Here is a 17,391-nt window from a genome sequence, read left to right on the forward strand (position 1 = left end):
TTCTTAACTGATAGGCTCTGGCTTCATTTTACTTCTGAGAGTAGGTTTCAGTCACTCCATCCCAAATCTCCATAGCAGTATTAGCCCATAGGAAATTTTTTGCAATGTAAGGTAACATAGAATTACACAGCCAGGAAATTACCATGTAATTCTCTTGCACCCATCGGGAAGAGTTTGTATCAGGTTTCTTCTCCTCCCTAGTGAGATACCCTAATTTTCCACGGGCACCAATAGCCATCTTAGCTGATTGTGCCCACTCCAAATAATTTGTACCATCAAGTTTTATTGTAGTAATGATCCCAGACCCAAAAATATCACTACTACCTCCAACACCCAGTCCCATAGTACCGTTAGATTTCATCTCGGTATTCCAACTCTCCATTTTACTTCAAACAGTTCAACAGTAAGAAAAAAATAGATTGAAGACCTTCAAAAAATAATTTAATACCACACACACAGAAACCAACCCTTTCAGAAGAAGAAAACCCTAGCTGGAGGGAAATCTCTCTCCTCCCCATGCCTCCCAACAGAGAGAAAAGTGAATCGATCACTTCGGAAGGCCTAGAAAATTTTAGAAACCAAACCGCCCTCTTCAGAAAATCAAAAGAAAACTAACAATACTTAGGCGCCCAAGATCAGATCAAAAACAAAGAGTCCAACTTTTCTGGGACTCTTCCCCGTACTCCAGTTCTTCTTGATTTTGATGCCGAACAGTAGATCACCTTCCTGATGTCTAGATCCCACCAAAAACTCCAAGAACTAGGCAATCTATAGCAGATCGATCAGCCCTTTACTACTTCATGCAATCGGCTGATCTAGGGCTGCATGAGAATGCTTCAAGAAACCCTAGCCGATGCTCTGATATCAAGTAGGAATCTGCTGAATTAAAAAATATGAAAGAGAGTAGTTTCTTGAGGAGAGAAGGAAAAGAGAAGGAGAAGAAGAGAAGAAGAGAAGTTGGAAAGAAAAGAGAGCAATAATCTGGCCGCCCCCTTCACTTATTATTTATACTAAAATAATAGAACAGTACAAAGAAAACTATGCCCTTATAGGGCGGCAAAACATAAAACAGCATATATAACACTCAAAAAACATAATAAAATTTGGACTCACATAACTACTGTGGTCCCCACCTCCTATCTAACAACTAACATAAAACATCTACTCAAAAAAACATCATAAAACTAATTAATCTTCAACATAAAGCACTTTATAAATCCAACCCCACCCCCTTTAAAAAAATGTGTAAAGAAGATATTTCAAACCATAAACTCACTTGGACAAAGTAACCTTGATGGGAAAAAAATCAGTAATCGTTATTTTTTTGATGAGTAATAAAAATATCTTATTAACAAACTATTGTGTATGGAGCGGGAAAAAACCAAAGCCAAAATGAATATACTGCCCTCTACACCCAAAACATTAAGCACATTATAGATAATATCTTCACAGCAAAATCCTTTCAACTCAATGAGAACTAGAATCCACTCCATCAAAAAAGTCACTGCCATCAGCACAAAGAAACACCAAGGTCTTTGCTGAACTATAATAGATTCTTTGGTTGCATATACCAACAAGGCAACAACAACAACAACATTAATAATAATAGTAATTTAGTACTATTTTATCTGAAATGATTAGTACTTATTGGAAGTAAACACTGAATATACGAGTGCACAATAATATAACTTACTCAAACAGAAATTTCACGTAGTTTATTACATAGCTTGTCAAAGGATGAACAGTTCCATCCAAAACAGAAGTTTTTGTTGCATCTTTTTCAACTGCTTCTTCAAAATCACCAAAGGTCTCCTGTGCTGTCTGGGCCAGCTTCTTTGTCAAGCTCAATGCAGATTCTCGCATTTCAGTGCAAGCTTTACCTTCAAAAATTGTCTCTATCTGCCAATGGATAGAAAACTTAATCCATATTATTCCAAAGAAAAATGATTGTTTAGGGTAATTGGATTAAGCAATCATAAGCATATTCATTTAAAGCAACTAGATCAAAATAAGCCTTACAATTTTTTTGTCAGGAAAAAAAATTATTGTAAGTACCTCCCCAAAATACAATACACAATTTCATAAAAGATTATAAAATGGACTCAACTGGACATTATCCAACAAAGGAATTATTTATGGGTTTACTCAAGGAATCAAAAATGGCCACTTAACAATGACCAATATGCACTCCATTATAATGGTTGTAGATTTCCACAGTTGTCACTTATCAGTATGTCTTTCATAATACCAATTTTCTTTCTTATTAATATTAAAACTTAAATTTTTTGATAGGTAAGGCTCTCTGTATGTGCAGGGGTAAGGTTGTGTACATCTGTCCCTCCCCAGACCCTACATCAACAGGAGCCTCGTGCACTGGGCTGCCCTTTTTTATTAGAAAGGATTTTATTAAGAAATAGCAGAAACAACAATCAACTTGTATAATGAGCTTCCTACAGAGAGGTGCAAGGTGCAGCCTCAAAAACAATAGCAAATTACAATTGAGCCCAGCAAAGATGATCCCTATGCTTGCTTAATATTAAAACTTCAATTATCACAGGATACTGTTTAAAGTAGTAATAGAAGTTTTCTTATGTTTTTTTTTTCAGTTTTATGGACTTAGTGTTATTGGCCCATAGCCCTACTTTAGTTTTTTATAGGTCACTTCTTATGGCCACCTTACTTGGGGTGCTTTTTAATCTTACACATTTCCAGCATTTATATAAGAGGTGGGGCTCATTATGACCACCATAATTTGATTTTCTCTTCTTTCTTTCTCTTCTCCACCATAATTTTAGTTATTCATTGATTAATTGTTTCTGAATTATTTGATAAGACGATATGAGAGCAAGAAGAAGACTCTGATGAGGATAATGATGTTGACAGTGATCAGATTTAAAGTTGATTATGATCAGATCTGAACAATAAGGTACCTTGGTCTTGTCCTTCCTTTTGCTATCATTTTTTGTTAGTTTTCACTCAGTTCTTGTTTAGTTTTCTTGGTATTTTTGATCTCCTCCTTATTAGACCAATTAGTTTTAGCTCTCTATTCTAAATCTCCATTCTCTTGGATTCCCTGTTATCAGATCTGGTTTTACAATAAGCAGTAAGCTGTGACTTTACTATAAATAGCAATTATGGAAATTACTAAAAAATGTAAGCTAACAAGTTATTATATATTGAAATTTCATATTCCTAAAATAGTTATCATCTATCATCCTTAAATTGCATAATTTATAGAAAAAATTTGGAGAATCTTATAGGAATTTTTTGATACATAGGATGATGTCCTAGAGACTATGCCCAAAATGAAAGGGAAGTAAGAGATCTGCTTCCTTCTTGATTGTGGTCACTAAAGATGGTTTTCTAGATGGCCATTTGGAATTGTTTAGTCACTCGTATATTTTTCAGAGGAAGTGATAGAGAGATTTTTTGTGAAGCAAGGGGCAAGTGACCACCTCTTCTCCCTCTATTCTAGCGTCAACTCATATTTGAACTATCCCTACAGTGTTTTGGCCTTTTGGGGAGTGTGTTCCTAGTCTGTTGGCTGATAATTGTTGGATATATTATTCATTTCTGAACTGCCTAGCTTTAAATAATTGTTTCAAGAATTTATTGAGGGTTAGTTGATCTCAAGAGAGAAGCTTTGAAACTTTGAACAAAAAATCAAGAAGAACCAGAGAAAGTTTTTTATTCAGTATACCAGATGAATTTGTTATGTCACACAGGTATTTCTAGTTTGCATGGATCCAGAGTGGACGATTTGGATTCTTGAAGTTTCCAAGGCCCCTGGAGTGTTTACAAGGATAGTCTTGTTTTACATGCTAAACAAGGATCAAAGCATCGGTATTAGGTATCGTATCAGACAACTCCAATACAGATACACTTTGGAAATAAAAATACAGAAATGCTTGAATACGCTAGGGAAATACATACAAATTCCATAAACACATTATGACATTAATAACACTAAATTTCATGTCAAAATAACCATAAATTATGTATGAATACATAGGAAATGTATATTTTAATGATATATGGAGAAATATATTACAATTAATAGAGAGGGATGCATAGATTTCATACAATTTTATTGATAATGAATGCATCAATCAAAAGTCCAAGACACATTATATAGTTTTTTACAAATTAATACACGCACAGAGCGTCAAAGCCATTATTTTGTTATTTTCTATTACATATGCAACTATTATATTTTAATTATTAAATCAATTAATTTTTTATTTCACTATTTTTACTTTTTAACATTAACAAAAAAATCAACTAAATATTAAATTCTCAAATTTTTGGTAAACAATATTTTTATTTTTGTAAACAATAAACATGTAATCAAAATTGTTGAATTTCTAAGATACATACAGTATGTAAATTCATAATTTTTAATTATTAAAATAATTATTCCATTATTAATTTTTACTTTTATAATTTTTATGAAATAAAAATCATTTTTTTATATAAATGTAGATTAGTAGATTTGATAGACTCGCTTTAATATTATATTCTCGAATATTTTGTAAACAATGTTTTTATTTTTGTAAATAGTAAATTGTTTCTATTCAATTTAAATTAAAATTATAATTAATAATTTATAAAAATATATAAATATTTTAAGATACTTATTGTTTGCAAATTTATAAATTTTTAAGTACTAAAATAATTATCCTATTATTAATACTTTTTGTATAAATTCCTTGAGATTAAAAATCATTTTTTGATATAAATGTGGATTTGATAGATTATTTATTCCGTTACTTTATAATATATCAATTTTGAATTCTTTTTAATTTTTAGTTGGAGTTGTTAAACATAAACATATGTATTTGTTTGGGTTGCATGTGGACACAAAAGTAAATAAAAGTTATTATATTTCATTTATTATCAAAAAAGGCAAGTTGGTTTAGTGGTTGAATGTCGCATTTAAGATTTGGGTATAAAAGTGACTTGGGCTTGAATCACACTATAAGCCTTTTTTAATAAAGAGACACGACACAGATGCATAGTATAGATGTGTTTCGGACTGATACAATGCAATACGTGTCAATACAAGCCTGTACCGGCCCAATATGCATGACTCAAGGGATCTGCCCTTGTTCATAGTGCATCCCATATCTGTATGCACCGATACCAATGCAATATGCTCTATATCGGGTGTGTGTCGTATCAATAGTTTTTTATTAGCAAAGAATCTTATTAATTAATTAAGAGGTAAAAACCGAATGGTACAACATATTGGTTTCAGCCCTCCCATGAGACGTTAGCCATCCTCAATAAAGGTTACAATAGTAGGGGTGAGTAAAAAAAAACCAAAAAACTGAACCGAAAAATCGGTTAACCAAACCAGTCAGTTCGGTTTTGGTTCAATATTCTTTAAAAACCGATAGTTTCGGTTAACCATTCAAAAAAAACGACGGTTAACCGAACCGACCGATATATACAATAATATATATTTATATAAATAATATAATGTTATATATATTATATTTTTTAGTTTTTTGAAAATCGAATAAAAGATTTCCATTTATTCGATGCCTAGTCGCCTATCGTACCGATTTATTAGCTGCAGTCTATGAGTCTAAGAGACTTTCAGCCTTAAGGTTCAAATTTCAAATTTTATTTTGAAATTTGAACCTTTCAAGTTTCAATTGAAAGTTCGGCAGTCTGCCTCTGCCAGAGTGGCAGATTGCTAGTCCTCTTTTGCCTTTCCCAGACTGCCAACTCTTTTTTTTTCTCTCTCTCTCTCATTTCTCTCAGTTTTTTCTTCTCTCGCTCTCTCAGTTCTCTTCCACTCTAGAGGTCGTGCGGCCCACGCCAACCACCAGCACGGCAATGATGGTCGCCGCCTCGCTGGCAAGCAAGCACCAACGGTTCAACCAGTCCGGCAAGCAAGCACCAACTCTCTCACTCTCTCAATTCTCTCAGTTCTCTCTTCTCTCTCTCACCTCTCTTCTTTGCGTCTCCGCCAGGCACCAGCTGCACCACCTCTCGGTCTCTCGTTCAGGCAACACTCGTCGGCAACCACCGGCACCAACAACCACCAATGGCACCAGCAGTCCGGCACCAGTTTTAGTTTTTCTTTATTTTAAGTGTATAAAAAACCCAAAAAACGGAACCGCGGTTAACCGATCCACATCAGTTCGGTTTCGGTTTGCATATTTAAAAAACCGATCAGATCAGTTCGGTTTGAAAAAATACCCCACGGTTCGGTTAAACCCCTATACAATAGTACCCAAAAACAATTGCTGTCTAATTTTTCTGGAACAAAGTTGCAGTAGTACCCAAAACATCTGCTGTCTATAGACCCCTTGTTTTGCTAGAGTTTCGACCGTCCCATTTACAGTCCTTACCCAATTGAACGAAACATTCAGCTCCTGTGACAGGTTCTCTATTTCCCTAAAAGCATGCCTATAGATCCATGGCACTTGATGCTTACTTCTGGGTCAAGAAGCAACCAGTTTTGAGTCTCCTACTTCCAAATGTTGGAAATTTGATTGCTTTGCAAATCTTAATCCTTGTAGAAATGCCATCAGTTCAGCCCTTAATGAGTCTCCCAATCCTAAAGTTCCCAAAAACATGGCCAACACTCTGCCTGCACCATCTCTAAAGACACCTTCAATACCTGCCAAACAGGAACCTCCCATGGAGCTTCCATCAAAAGTTAATTTAATGCTATTAACAATTGGGGGTTTCCACTCCATAAACACTTTTTCCTTTTCTGTAGATGTATGAGCCACTTCATTCCATGTCCTTAACATATCATCGACCAAATGCATAGCTTTGATTTTTATGGCCTCAAAGATTTCCTCTTTTGATCTACTCTTCTCATAGAAGATCCATCCATTCCTTTTCCTCCCAAATAGTCCACACTACTGCTGCCCTCACTGCCTTCCACATAATTCTCTCTTTTTTGGTTTTCCCAGGAAGCTTGGACTGAAGAGGCTAGCTACATCCTGTGGGGTATACCATCTGCCACCAAAAAGAGAACAGCAACATACCCAAATACAAAGCACAAGGGGGCAAAATAGCAATAAAGTATATGAGCGAGAAGCATTTGCTTGGCCTTCTCTTTTAAAGCATATCACGTGTTTACCTTTCCAAGATAGACTTCTCAATACAAAGCATGGATTTTGTGAGGGATAGGCTTGCTCCAGATCTCTTTCACTGGGAAATTCTCCCCCAAGGTAATAGGCAACAAAAGGGCATTGAAAAAGGAAGCACAAGTGAACACACCATTTGGAATAGGAGACCAAACACTAGTGTCCTCCACTGATTGGTCCAGAAAATCTAGATTAAGGGAGTTCACATCTCAGCCCCACAGCGTTCCGCCCCACAACACATCCCCGCCGTGTATTGGGAACATCTCCCAATGATAATACCAGAACCGATGATGTCATCATCGGGAGATGCTCTCAATACACGGCGGGGATGTGCTGTGGGGCGTTGTGGGGCGGAGATGTGACTCCAGATTAAGGTTGTCCAACAATTGAATGAGGGCTTCACAGTCACTGTCCCTTAATCCTCTTCTAAAACCAAAGTCCTAATTTGCCCTGGAATGAGAAAAGGTGACAAAACTCGAAACAGGTAGTAGTTTATAATCAGACAAGGAATAAAGACTAGGGAAAGCAAACTTGAGAGAACTCTGTCAACCAAAGATCCTCCCAAAATAATACCTGGGTACCACAACCCACATCAAAACAAGTGAAGCTAATAAAAGTTGGATATACCTCTTGTATTGATTTCCAGGGAGAAAGTGAAGTTGAAGGAGTTGTCTTTGCATCCCAACCATCGTTCAAGATCCCGTGAATGCTTACAATTACCTTATGCCAAAGCCTTTCCCTTTCCATTAGAAACCTCCATAGCCATTTAAGAGTTCTGTATTTCTGCACTTAAGTTCCCTTTTTTTTTTTTTGATCAATAACAACAGCTTCATTAATATTAAAAGAAAAGAGAGATTATAGATACAAGAGGGGAGATAAAATATCTTAGCTCCCCAATAACAGACGTATTAAGTTCCCTATTCCAAGCCCTCCCTACTCCTTAGGTCTGCTTACTTGCTCCCACTTCACTAAATGGTCCCTCTTCTCATCCCTTGGCTCCCAAAGGAATTCCCTCATGAATTTCTCTAGCTGGTCCGCTATCCTAGCTAGAATCCTAAAGGTGGAGAGGAAGTATATTGGTAGGTTGGCTAATGTTGCCCTAATCAAGGTTATTCTCCCACCCACTGAAATGTAATTCCTTTTCCACAGTGCTAGTCTTTTAGTGAATCTCTCAAGTACCAGTTTCCAAAAACTTTCTATTCTCAATATTTCAATCCTTGATTGGGAAGAGTTCAAATGTTCAGTTGAAGGCTGGAGGAGCATTAGATTACAAGACAAGGGGAGTGATTCTTTATCGTGAACTCATGTGCTTCGTTGAAATGCTTGGTGATGCATGTTTCTAATTTGTTTAACTATTTGTAGCATCAAAAGTCTTTATGCCTTGCATGTATTAAATGAAATTCTTGAAAGGCTACAAAAGTTTTGAGAGTCTTGAGTTTTTTGTTATAGGTCCTTTTATTTTGTTATCAGAATATTGTATTATTTCTGTTTAGGCAAGCTAGTGCTAGTTTGAGGAGGAATGTTGAAAGTAGTTGTAAAGAGATTGGGCCGAATGGGCCCTAGTATCTTCTCTTGTAATATCTTTTCTTTTATTGTTGGCTAATGGGCCTCTCTTAATGGGCCTGTTATTTCTTTTTTGTTTAATCTCTTTATGTTACTGCCTAGCTGGCCGCCCACTTAAGGGCATACTTGTCATTACTCTAACTTTAATTCTTAACAAAAAAAAGGGTTAGAGGAGAAAGGAGAGATGATTCAATTTCTTCTTCTTCTTCCTTCTCTTTTCGCCATCTTCTTCTCTTGTATTGCTACTCTTACTTCTCTTCTTCCTTTTCTTCTAATCTTCAAATTTACACCTAATATTTGAGGACTGATTTGCATCTTGGTATCAGAGCAGGTCTATTTCTTCCTTTTTTCTTTTTCTTCTTTTCCCATACACCCTTAGGTTAAGAGAGCGTATGGAGAGATAGGTTCTCTATAGTACAAAGGATCTCTAGCCTAGTTGGTAGAGGGTTTGGAGAGTTTAAATCTGGCTGGATATTGCCAAGAAGCGGTGTTGTTCTGTTGCTGCCCAAAACCCTAGCCGATTAGAGATTTTCGAAGGTACAGGTAAAGGTGAAGCTTGGGTGTGGCGCTCTGTGCTTGGGAGGTGTCTTGTGACTCCTAAAGGAGGGCGGTTCAGGTTTGGAAGAGATTGGGAAGGTCTGGTAGGAGCGGCTGCATCTTCTCTCTCCCCAACAGCTGGACGGAGTAAAACCCTAGTTTTCAAGCATCTGGGTTCTGGTTTGACTTCAAGTAAGTTTATACAAACAAAATTTCTGGTTCTTTGATTTTCGTTCAATTAATGGTGCCATACGGAAGTGAGTTCAAGCAAGTGCCGATTTCAGGCCTTGGCTCGGTAGATCCCGTTTTGACTGGTGTAACCACAATCAAGCTAGATGGGACAAATTATCTTGCTTGGGCACAGTCTATAAGAATTTATGTCTGTAGTAGAGGAAAACTCGGGTATCTCACAGGTAGTAAAGTGAAACCCGAAGAGTCAAACCCTGAATTTGAAAAATGGATGCAAGAGAACTATACTGTCATAGGATGGTTGGTCAATTCTATGCAACCTCACATAAGTCAGCACTATCTCTGGATGTCTTCGGCTAAGGAGATATGGGACAGTGTTACTAAGACCTATTCACAGAAATTGAATGTAGCCAGAGTATATAAGTTGAAAAGTGATGTGAAGAACCTAAGACAGGGGGAGAAGAGTGTAGCAATCTACTACTCTATACTGAAATCCCTATGGCAAGAAATTGATGTTATGGAAACAGTTGTATGGGAGAGTAAGAATGATGTTGAAATGTATAGGAAGTTGGTGGAGAGAAATAGGGTGTTTGAATTTCTCATTGGACTCAACCCTGAGTTTGACATCATTAGGCAAAATATCCCGGCCAGAGATGAGGTTACTCTTTCACAGGCATATGTTATGATAAGTAGTGAGGAGAGTAGGCGGCAGGTTCAGTTGCAGGGTCCACCTACAGAACACTTTGCACATGTTGGAATAAAGCCAAAGGGTCCTACTGAAAAAAATGAGCAGATATGTGAAAATTGCAAGAAACCGAGACATACAAAGGACACTTGCTGGAAGCTTCATCCTGAGCTTCTCCCTGATAGGTTTAAGAATAACAACAGCTCTAAGAAGGGCAGTCAGGTAGGAAAGCCTAGGACAGCTAATGTTGCTACAGTACCTGAAGAAGGAAATAAGGAGAGTGAAGAGAAATCAACCATTGAGCAGTTGGCAGCAATGAAGGCGGATTTTGAAAAGTATGGGAGGCTCCTAAATCACTTGGAAGCTACGGTTTTTTCATCTCACCCTTCTAACAACACAACATCTTCATCAGCATTTGCTCACTCAGGTATTCGTGCTTCTACAAATTATGCTTCAGTTTCAGGTAATCATAAAATCCCTTGGATTATTGATTCTAGTGCATTAGACCATACGACCAGCCTGTCTAATCTCTTCTGCTCATACCACCTTCTCTCTGGCAAAGAGAAAATATCCCTTGCTGATGGGTCTCTTGCTCCCATCTCTGGTAAAGGAGATATAAAGACCTCTGACACCCTTTATTTATCCTCTGTCCTTCATGTCCCTAAACTTAACACAAACCTTTTATCTGTTAGCAGCTTAACTAAATCCATGAATTGCAGCATAACCTTCTTTCCCACTCATTGTGTTTTTCAGGACCTGCAATCTCAGATGATGATTGGGAGTGGCCATTAGGCAAACGGAATATACTTGCTGGATACACCAGATCGAGCTTTGGGACCACCTCATGGAGTTGCCTTAGAGTGTTTTGTCAGAGTCTGTTAACAAAATTTTGTTGTCACTTTCGATTTGGTCATTTGTCATTTTCTGCTTTGAGTCATTTGTTTCCAGATATGTTTAAGGGAGTGTCTTTATCTAGTCTTCATTGTGAGTCGTGTGAACTGGCAAAGCATTGTAGACATTCCTATTCAGTAAGCAATAAAAGATCTATTTCTCCTTTCCATATTGTTCACTCTGACGTGTGGGGGCCATATCATTTGCCAACTATGGGGGGTTACAGGTACTTTATCCTTTTTATTGATGACTACTTGTGTTACACTTGGATTTATCTCATGAAATCCAGGGATGAAGTACCAGTTATTGTGCAAAAATTTCATGAACTCATCCTCACCCAGTTTAACACTCGTATCAAAATATTCCGTTTTGATAATGCTAAGGAGTATTTTGAGGGAACCCTCTCCACCTATCTTGAAACTTTTGGAATTATTCATCAAAGTTCTTGTTCCTACACTCCACAACAAAACGGGGTGGCGGAAAGGAAGAACAGACATGTGGTTGAAGTTGGAGATCCCTCTTGTTTGCATCCCATGTTCCTATTAAATTTTGGGGAGATGTTATTCTTACTGCTACTTTTTTATCAACGTATGCCCTCCCAGGTCCTTGACTTTAAAACCCCCTTTAGCCTTCTCTTCCCGGATGAGGATATCTTTTCTCTTCCTCTCCGTGTTTTTGGGTGCACTTGCTATGTGCATATTCACAGTCATCAAGGCACAAGTTTGAACCTAAGGCTTATAAATGTGTTTTTCTGGGATATGCTTCCACACAGAAGGGATATTGCTGCTTTGATCCAGTTCGTGGCACCCGTTTTGTATCTCGGGATGTCACCTTTGCTAAGTTGACTCCTTTCTTTAGCATTCCTCCTTAGGGGGAGAAATCTGAAGAGCCCTTTGCTATGTCTCCAGTTGTTCCTCTTCCCATTCCTCTTGAGTCCTATCATGAGGTGTCCACTTCTACCACTGGACCTACCTCCGATATTCCTATTCCTCCTCCTCCTCCACCTCATTCTCCTATAATTCCTCCTCCTCCTGTTCTCCAAAGGTGGTACCAAAGGCAAAGATTCAGACATGGGCAGGTTGTTTCCACTCCTTCAGAAGAGCCTCTTGCTCCTCCCATCATTCCTGAGGTAACAGGTCAGCCTTCTTCTGACCCATCTACAGCTTTCCCAGACTTTGACCTTCCTATTGCTCTCCGCAAGGGCAAGCGGAAGTGTACAGCCCATTGTATCTCCAAACACCTGTCTTACAGCCTTCTCTCTCCTTCCTACTACTCTTTTCTTGCATCTGTTTCTTCCCATGTGATACCCAGGTCCGTACCGGAAGCCTTATCTCAACCTGAATGGAGGGATGCTATGATGGCTGAACTGGATGCTTTGCATAAGAACCATACTTGGGATATTGTTGACTTGCTTTAAGGGAAGGAACCAATGGGTTGTAAGTGGGTGTTTACCATTAAATATCACTCTGATGGCTCTATTGAGAGGTTTAAGGCTAGGCTGGTTGCTAAGGGCTACACTCAAATGTATGGCATTGACTATCTTGAGGCATTTGCTCCGGTCGCTAAGATGACCTCAGTCAGGGTTTTGTTATCTCTAGCCGCTACTTTTGACTGGCCCCTACACCAGTTTGATGTTAAAAATGCCTTCTTGAATGGCGACCTGCATGAAGAGGTCTATATGTCTTTGCCTCCAGAGGTGTATGGGAAGGAAATGCAAGGCAAGGTGTGTAAACTGCAGAAATCTATTTATGATCTCAAACAGTCTCCTCGGGCTTGGTTTGAGAGGTTTAAGGCTGCTCTTGTCTCCTTTGGCTACACACAAACTCAATCTGATCATACCCTGTTCTTGAAGAGAAATGGCTCTTTGGTGACCTTCTTGATAGTTTATGTTGATGATATTGTGGTCACGGGTAATGACACTCAAGAGGTCAGTAAACTAAAGAGGTTTCTCAACTCTGAATTTGAGATCAAGGATTTGGGAGATCTTCGGTATTTTTTGGGCATTGAAGTTGCTAGATCTAAGGATGGTATTTTCATTTCTCAGCATAAATATGTCCTTGACCTCCTTGCTGAGACTGGTAAACTTGGAGCTAAACCAATCTCCACTCCTATTGATCCTAATCATAAGCTTTCTGCTACAGATGGTGAGCTTTTATTTGATAAGGGGGTGTTTCAGAGACTGCTTGGAAAGTTTTTATATCTTTGCATGACTCGGCCAGATATTTCCTATGCATTAAGTGTTATTAGTCAATTTATGCATTCTCCCAGAGATACTCATTTAGTTGCTGTAGAAAGGGTTCTGTGTTATTTGAAAGGTACTCCAAGGAAAGGTATTTTGTTTGCTAAACATGAACACATGAAGCTGGAAGCTTTCACTGATGTTGATTGGGCAGGATGTATTGATGATAGGAGATCCACCTCAGGTTATTGTGCTCTGGTCGCTGGGAACATTGTGTCATGGAGGAGTAAGAAACAGTCTGTAGTTGCTAGATCCTCAGCTGAAGCAGAATACAGGGCAATGACACATGGTGTGTCAGAATTACTGTGGCTGCGATCCCTTCTAGAAGAATTGGGGGTTGACTACGAGAAGCCAATGATGCTCTACTATGACAACCAAGCAGCTATCAACCTTGCACATAATCCTGTTCAACATGACAGAACTAAGCACATTGAGGTTGATAGACATTTTATAAGGGAAAGAGTTTCCTTAGGAGAAGTTTGTTTGCCATTCATCACATCAGACGAGCAATTGGCTGATATCTTGTCCAAGGGAGTTCCAAGAGGGAAAATGACACACTATATAAGCAAGCTAGGCATGATTGACATCTATGCTCAGCTTGAGGGGGAGTATAAAGAGACTGGGCCGAATGGGCCCTAGTATCTTCTCTTGTAATATCTTTTCTTTTATTGTTGGCTAATGGGCCTGTTATTTCTTTTTTGTTTAATCTCTTTATGTTACTGCCTAGCTGGCCGCCCACTTAAGGGCATACTTGTCATTACTCTCTAACTTTAATTCTTAATAAAAAAAAGGGTTAGAGGAGAAAGGAGAGATGATTCGATTTCTTCTTCTTCTTCCTTCTCTTTTTGCCATCTTCTTCTCTTGTATTGCTACTCTTACTTCTCTTCTTCCTTTTCTTCTAATCTTCAAATTTACACCTAATATTTGAGGACTGATTTGCATTTGTAGTAATAGAAGCGGAATTATTGGCTGCTTTTAGTTGTTTTTTTTATAGGTAGTTACTTTTCTTCCTTTCTTATGTTTCTTTTTATTTTATGGATTTATTTATTGTTATTGGGCCATGGGCCTATTTTAGATTATCTCAGGTTCTTTTACTGCCATTGTACTAGGGGCACGACTTGTGTAATGTTTCACAGATTTTCATTTTTAAACTATATAAGAGAGTTGGGAGGATAGTCATTACGACCATCAAGATCTGATTCTCTTCACCCTTCTTTCTCATCTTTATTTCTCTTATTCTTCTCTCTTTGCCATTCTCTTCTTTTAACACCAAGATTGTGTTTATTAATTGATTAATTGTTGCTGAATTATCTGACAAAAGGTACTCTATATTTCCCTTAGAACATAAAATTGTGGATAAACAATTTATTGTAGCTGAAGTTAGTCAATCAGTAGTTGGAGTGGAGAAATAAAAACTATGACTGACTTTATCATCTATCATACCTCTGACTGCAGTTCTCGCATTATCTCATACATGTCTAGAAGTACAAACAACTTTTCCGGTGACCTCTTGCTTTTAGCAATGGCCTCTCCAAAACTAAGAAGAATGGATACACTGTTTGCAGTAGCTTCAGCAAAACAATTATCCCTGAGAGAATCAATGCCTTGAAATATTTGATCAGACACTTTTCGTTCCCCAGCAAATAGCAATTTGACCTGTTTCAAGGTCAATCAGACAATTGAGACAAAAACAATAAGATAGCAAATATAACACCCAAAAAGCAAACAATAAGATAGTAATCATAAAACTCAAAAAAAAAAAAAAGCGTACAGCAATCCGCATGTAATGGATCCAATTCCCAATTTTGGCCTCCAAAACCTCCCATTGCATCTTCTGTACATCATCTTTACTGAGTCTTTCCACCCCAAGCTTTCGAAGGCTTTGTTCCAGAACAGAAGCACGAGTATCCCTAAACACCAACAAAAATTATTACTGTTCTGATACTCCAGAACACCATGATGAATATAACAGAAAGATACAAATCACTTTGAAATTATTCATATATATATTGGCATTAGTTACAACTAAAATGCCTATGCAATAAATATGGTCTATCATCTAGCAACCTACCTAGGCAAAAGTCCAGTGACAGTGTGATGCAGTCCAGGAAATACAAGATTAGCATAGAATAAATAAAAGCCATCTGTGTAATTTTTCTATCAACAAGTACTTGTAACAGGATAAACAAAATAAAAGAGGATATGATACATAGGGAAACCAAGGGAAAATCTATGATACCAGAAAGACATGGTACTGGAAGAGCTTTGACCAATCAAAGCACCCTGTGAATTTTGATCAAGATCACCAGATTGGTCACCTCTTTTATGATATCAGTTTATTAGCTATAAGTTTTTCCAGTATCAGAGTCGAACCTAGAAAGAAAACGCCACAATCCTAGAAAATAATAGAACAAAGTCTAAGTGTGTGTTTGTGCATGTGGTAAATAATATATCTAAGACAGAAATTCTGCATACAGGTTTTTTATGCATTCTTAGACTTGTATTAATAAAATAGTTACTTGAAAAACTAGGAATCTTTCATCTTCTAAAGAGGGGAAGAAACAAGATTTTGCTTCATAAATTGAGGAGGAAATGAGCTTCTATTCATGTAGGAATGAAGGTAAGTTCTCTTTGTGAAGTGATTCACTTATGTTTCTACAACCAACAACCAGGCTACTATATTTTCCCTATTTTGTACATTTTCTTTTTTTTTTTTTTTGAAAAGGTAAAGTAAGATTGTATTAAAGATAAAAAATAATATATAAGGTCCTCTGTACAAAGAGATTGTGTAATCTGTACATATAACAACCCCATGCTAAGGGCCCCCAAAAAAGTCAGCATTGCCCATGCCCATGTCAGCACAGAGCCAAGTCTGGTTAAATCTTATTGTATACATATTGTAGATTTCATGTATACACATGCATGGATAATATATGTAGCTGGGACAAAGCTTAGAAGATGATGATTATGATGACATTACATGGATAATATATATAATTATATAAAGTTTATAATTAATAAATTTAGTATTTTATATTTATATAAACTTATTTTATATGTATAAGTTAAAAGTGATTAACTTTTTATTAAAATTTTTAATTCTTCCTTTATTTTAAAAACAATGACCCCTGGATCCAATTGGATGTGGAAGTGGCTGAATCCAATCAGAATCCAACCTGATCATGGCTCTAGTTAGGGATCATTCATAATGGCTGAACTGAATGGCTTGGGTTGTTTCATAAAGGCTGAATTAGCTGTGCATATCATTTTGTCTTTTAGTGAATAAGTACAAGTGATGAGGTGAACTTATTAATGGCCGGATGGCATGTCCCTACTTAATGGCTGAATTAGCTGTGCATATCATTTCAGAAATTGAGAGGTTACTCCCTACTTAATGACTTATTCAATAAAAGATAAAGCAGTAAGCATTTTAGTTCAGCCAATTCAGCCATTACCAAACAGCCCCTTATGGTTCATCTTTAAGTGAACAAATCAGTAAGTAGGTTGCAAGCTCCTGAATGGATGAGGGTTGATTACTATACCCCAAATATTTCATTATACGGCAATTTTATCCACTAAAAGACAAGGCAATATATCATTCAGATCAGCCACTTCAGCCGCTATTGAATAGCCAGCCCCTTATCCTGCCTTACAATGCCATTAGCAAATCTGGATGAAGGAAAACAGTTGTTAGGTTGGAAACTGGCATAAAAACCTTTAGTCAATCCAATATGAACATGAGACCTAGAGAAGGAAGCTTTCTCAGCTGTTACCTTGGAATCTGCAGGCTCTGGATCAATTTTGAATGGTCAGAGCCCAAGGCACTGCAGATACATCCTGCAAAAGACATACACCCATTGTCTACCCACCAACCAAACCCCAAAAGACACACCCATTGTCTACCCACCAATCAAACCCCAAAAGAAAACAAAATAAAAAAAAATAAGGAAAATAAGAAAACAGTTAAAATTAAGGTTTCTTTTTTCATTATGATTAATACCACCAAACAAAGCATGTCCAGATACATCCTGCAGAAGTCATGTTGTTCCAGAACTTTTGGGAAGAATTCCAGCTCATAAGCCCAAAAATGAACTTCACTATGAAGGTAAGATTGTCTTCCCAGAAAAAAATATATCAAACATCAATTATTTTTAGGACAACATTTCTTTTTTTTT

The 17,391-nt window shown here is 37.3% G+C and overlaps 1 protein-coding gene across 8 annotated transcripts in view; it reads right to left on the bottom strand.

Annotated features, from left to right (window-relative positions):
- The window catches only part of LOC104590035 (exocyst complex component EXO70A1-like), a 55,554-nt gene that overhangs the window by 18,044 nt on the left and 20,119 nt on the right, over positions 1-17,391 (bottom strand). For 5 of the 8 annotated variants that reach the window (XR_016077349.1, XM_088889731.1, XM_088889730.1 and 2 more), the window contains 4 exons: positions 14,988-15,126; positions 14,660-14,872; positions 7,740-7,895; positions 1,694-1,899 (listed from right to left, as the gene is read on the bottom strand). Coding sequence is in view for 6 of the 8 variants with exons in the window: in XM_088889731.1 (XP_088745857.1) it covers positions 1,694-1,899; positions 7,740-7,895; positions 14,660-14,872; positions 14,988-15,126 (714 nt within the window). In the remaining 2 variants the exon portion in view is untranslated. The remainder of the gene's footprint in view (positions 1-1,693; positions 1,900-7,739; positions 7,896-14,659; positions 14,873-14,987; positions 15,127-17,391) is intronic. The other 3 variants (XR_016077350.1, XM_010248550.3, XM_010248557.3) reach the window with 1 other exon arrangement.

The sequence above is a fragment of the Nelumbo nucifera genome, chromosome 6, assembly GCF_055504915.1.
Source record: "Nelumbo nucifera cultivar China Antique chromosome 6, China Antique-T2T, whole genome shotgun sequence".
In the NCBI taxonomy this organism is placed as follows: Eukaryota; Viridiplantae; Streptophyta; class Magnoliopsida; order Proteales; family Nelumbonaceae; genus Nelumbo; species Nelumbo nucifera.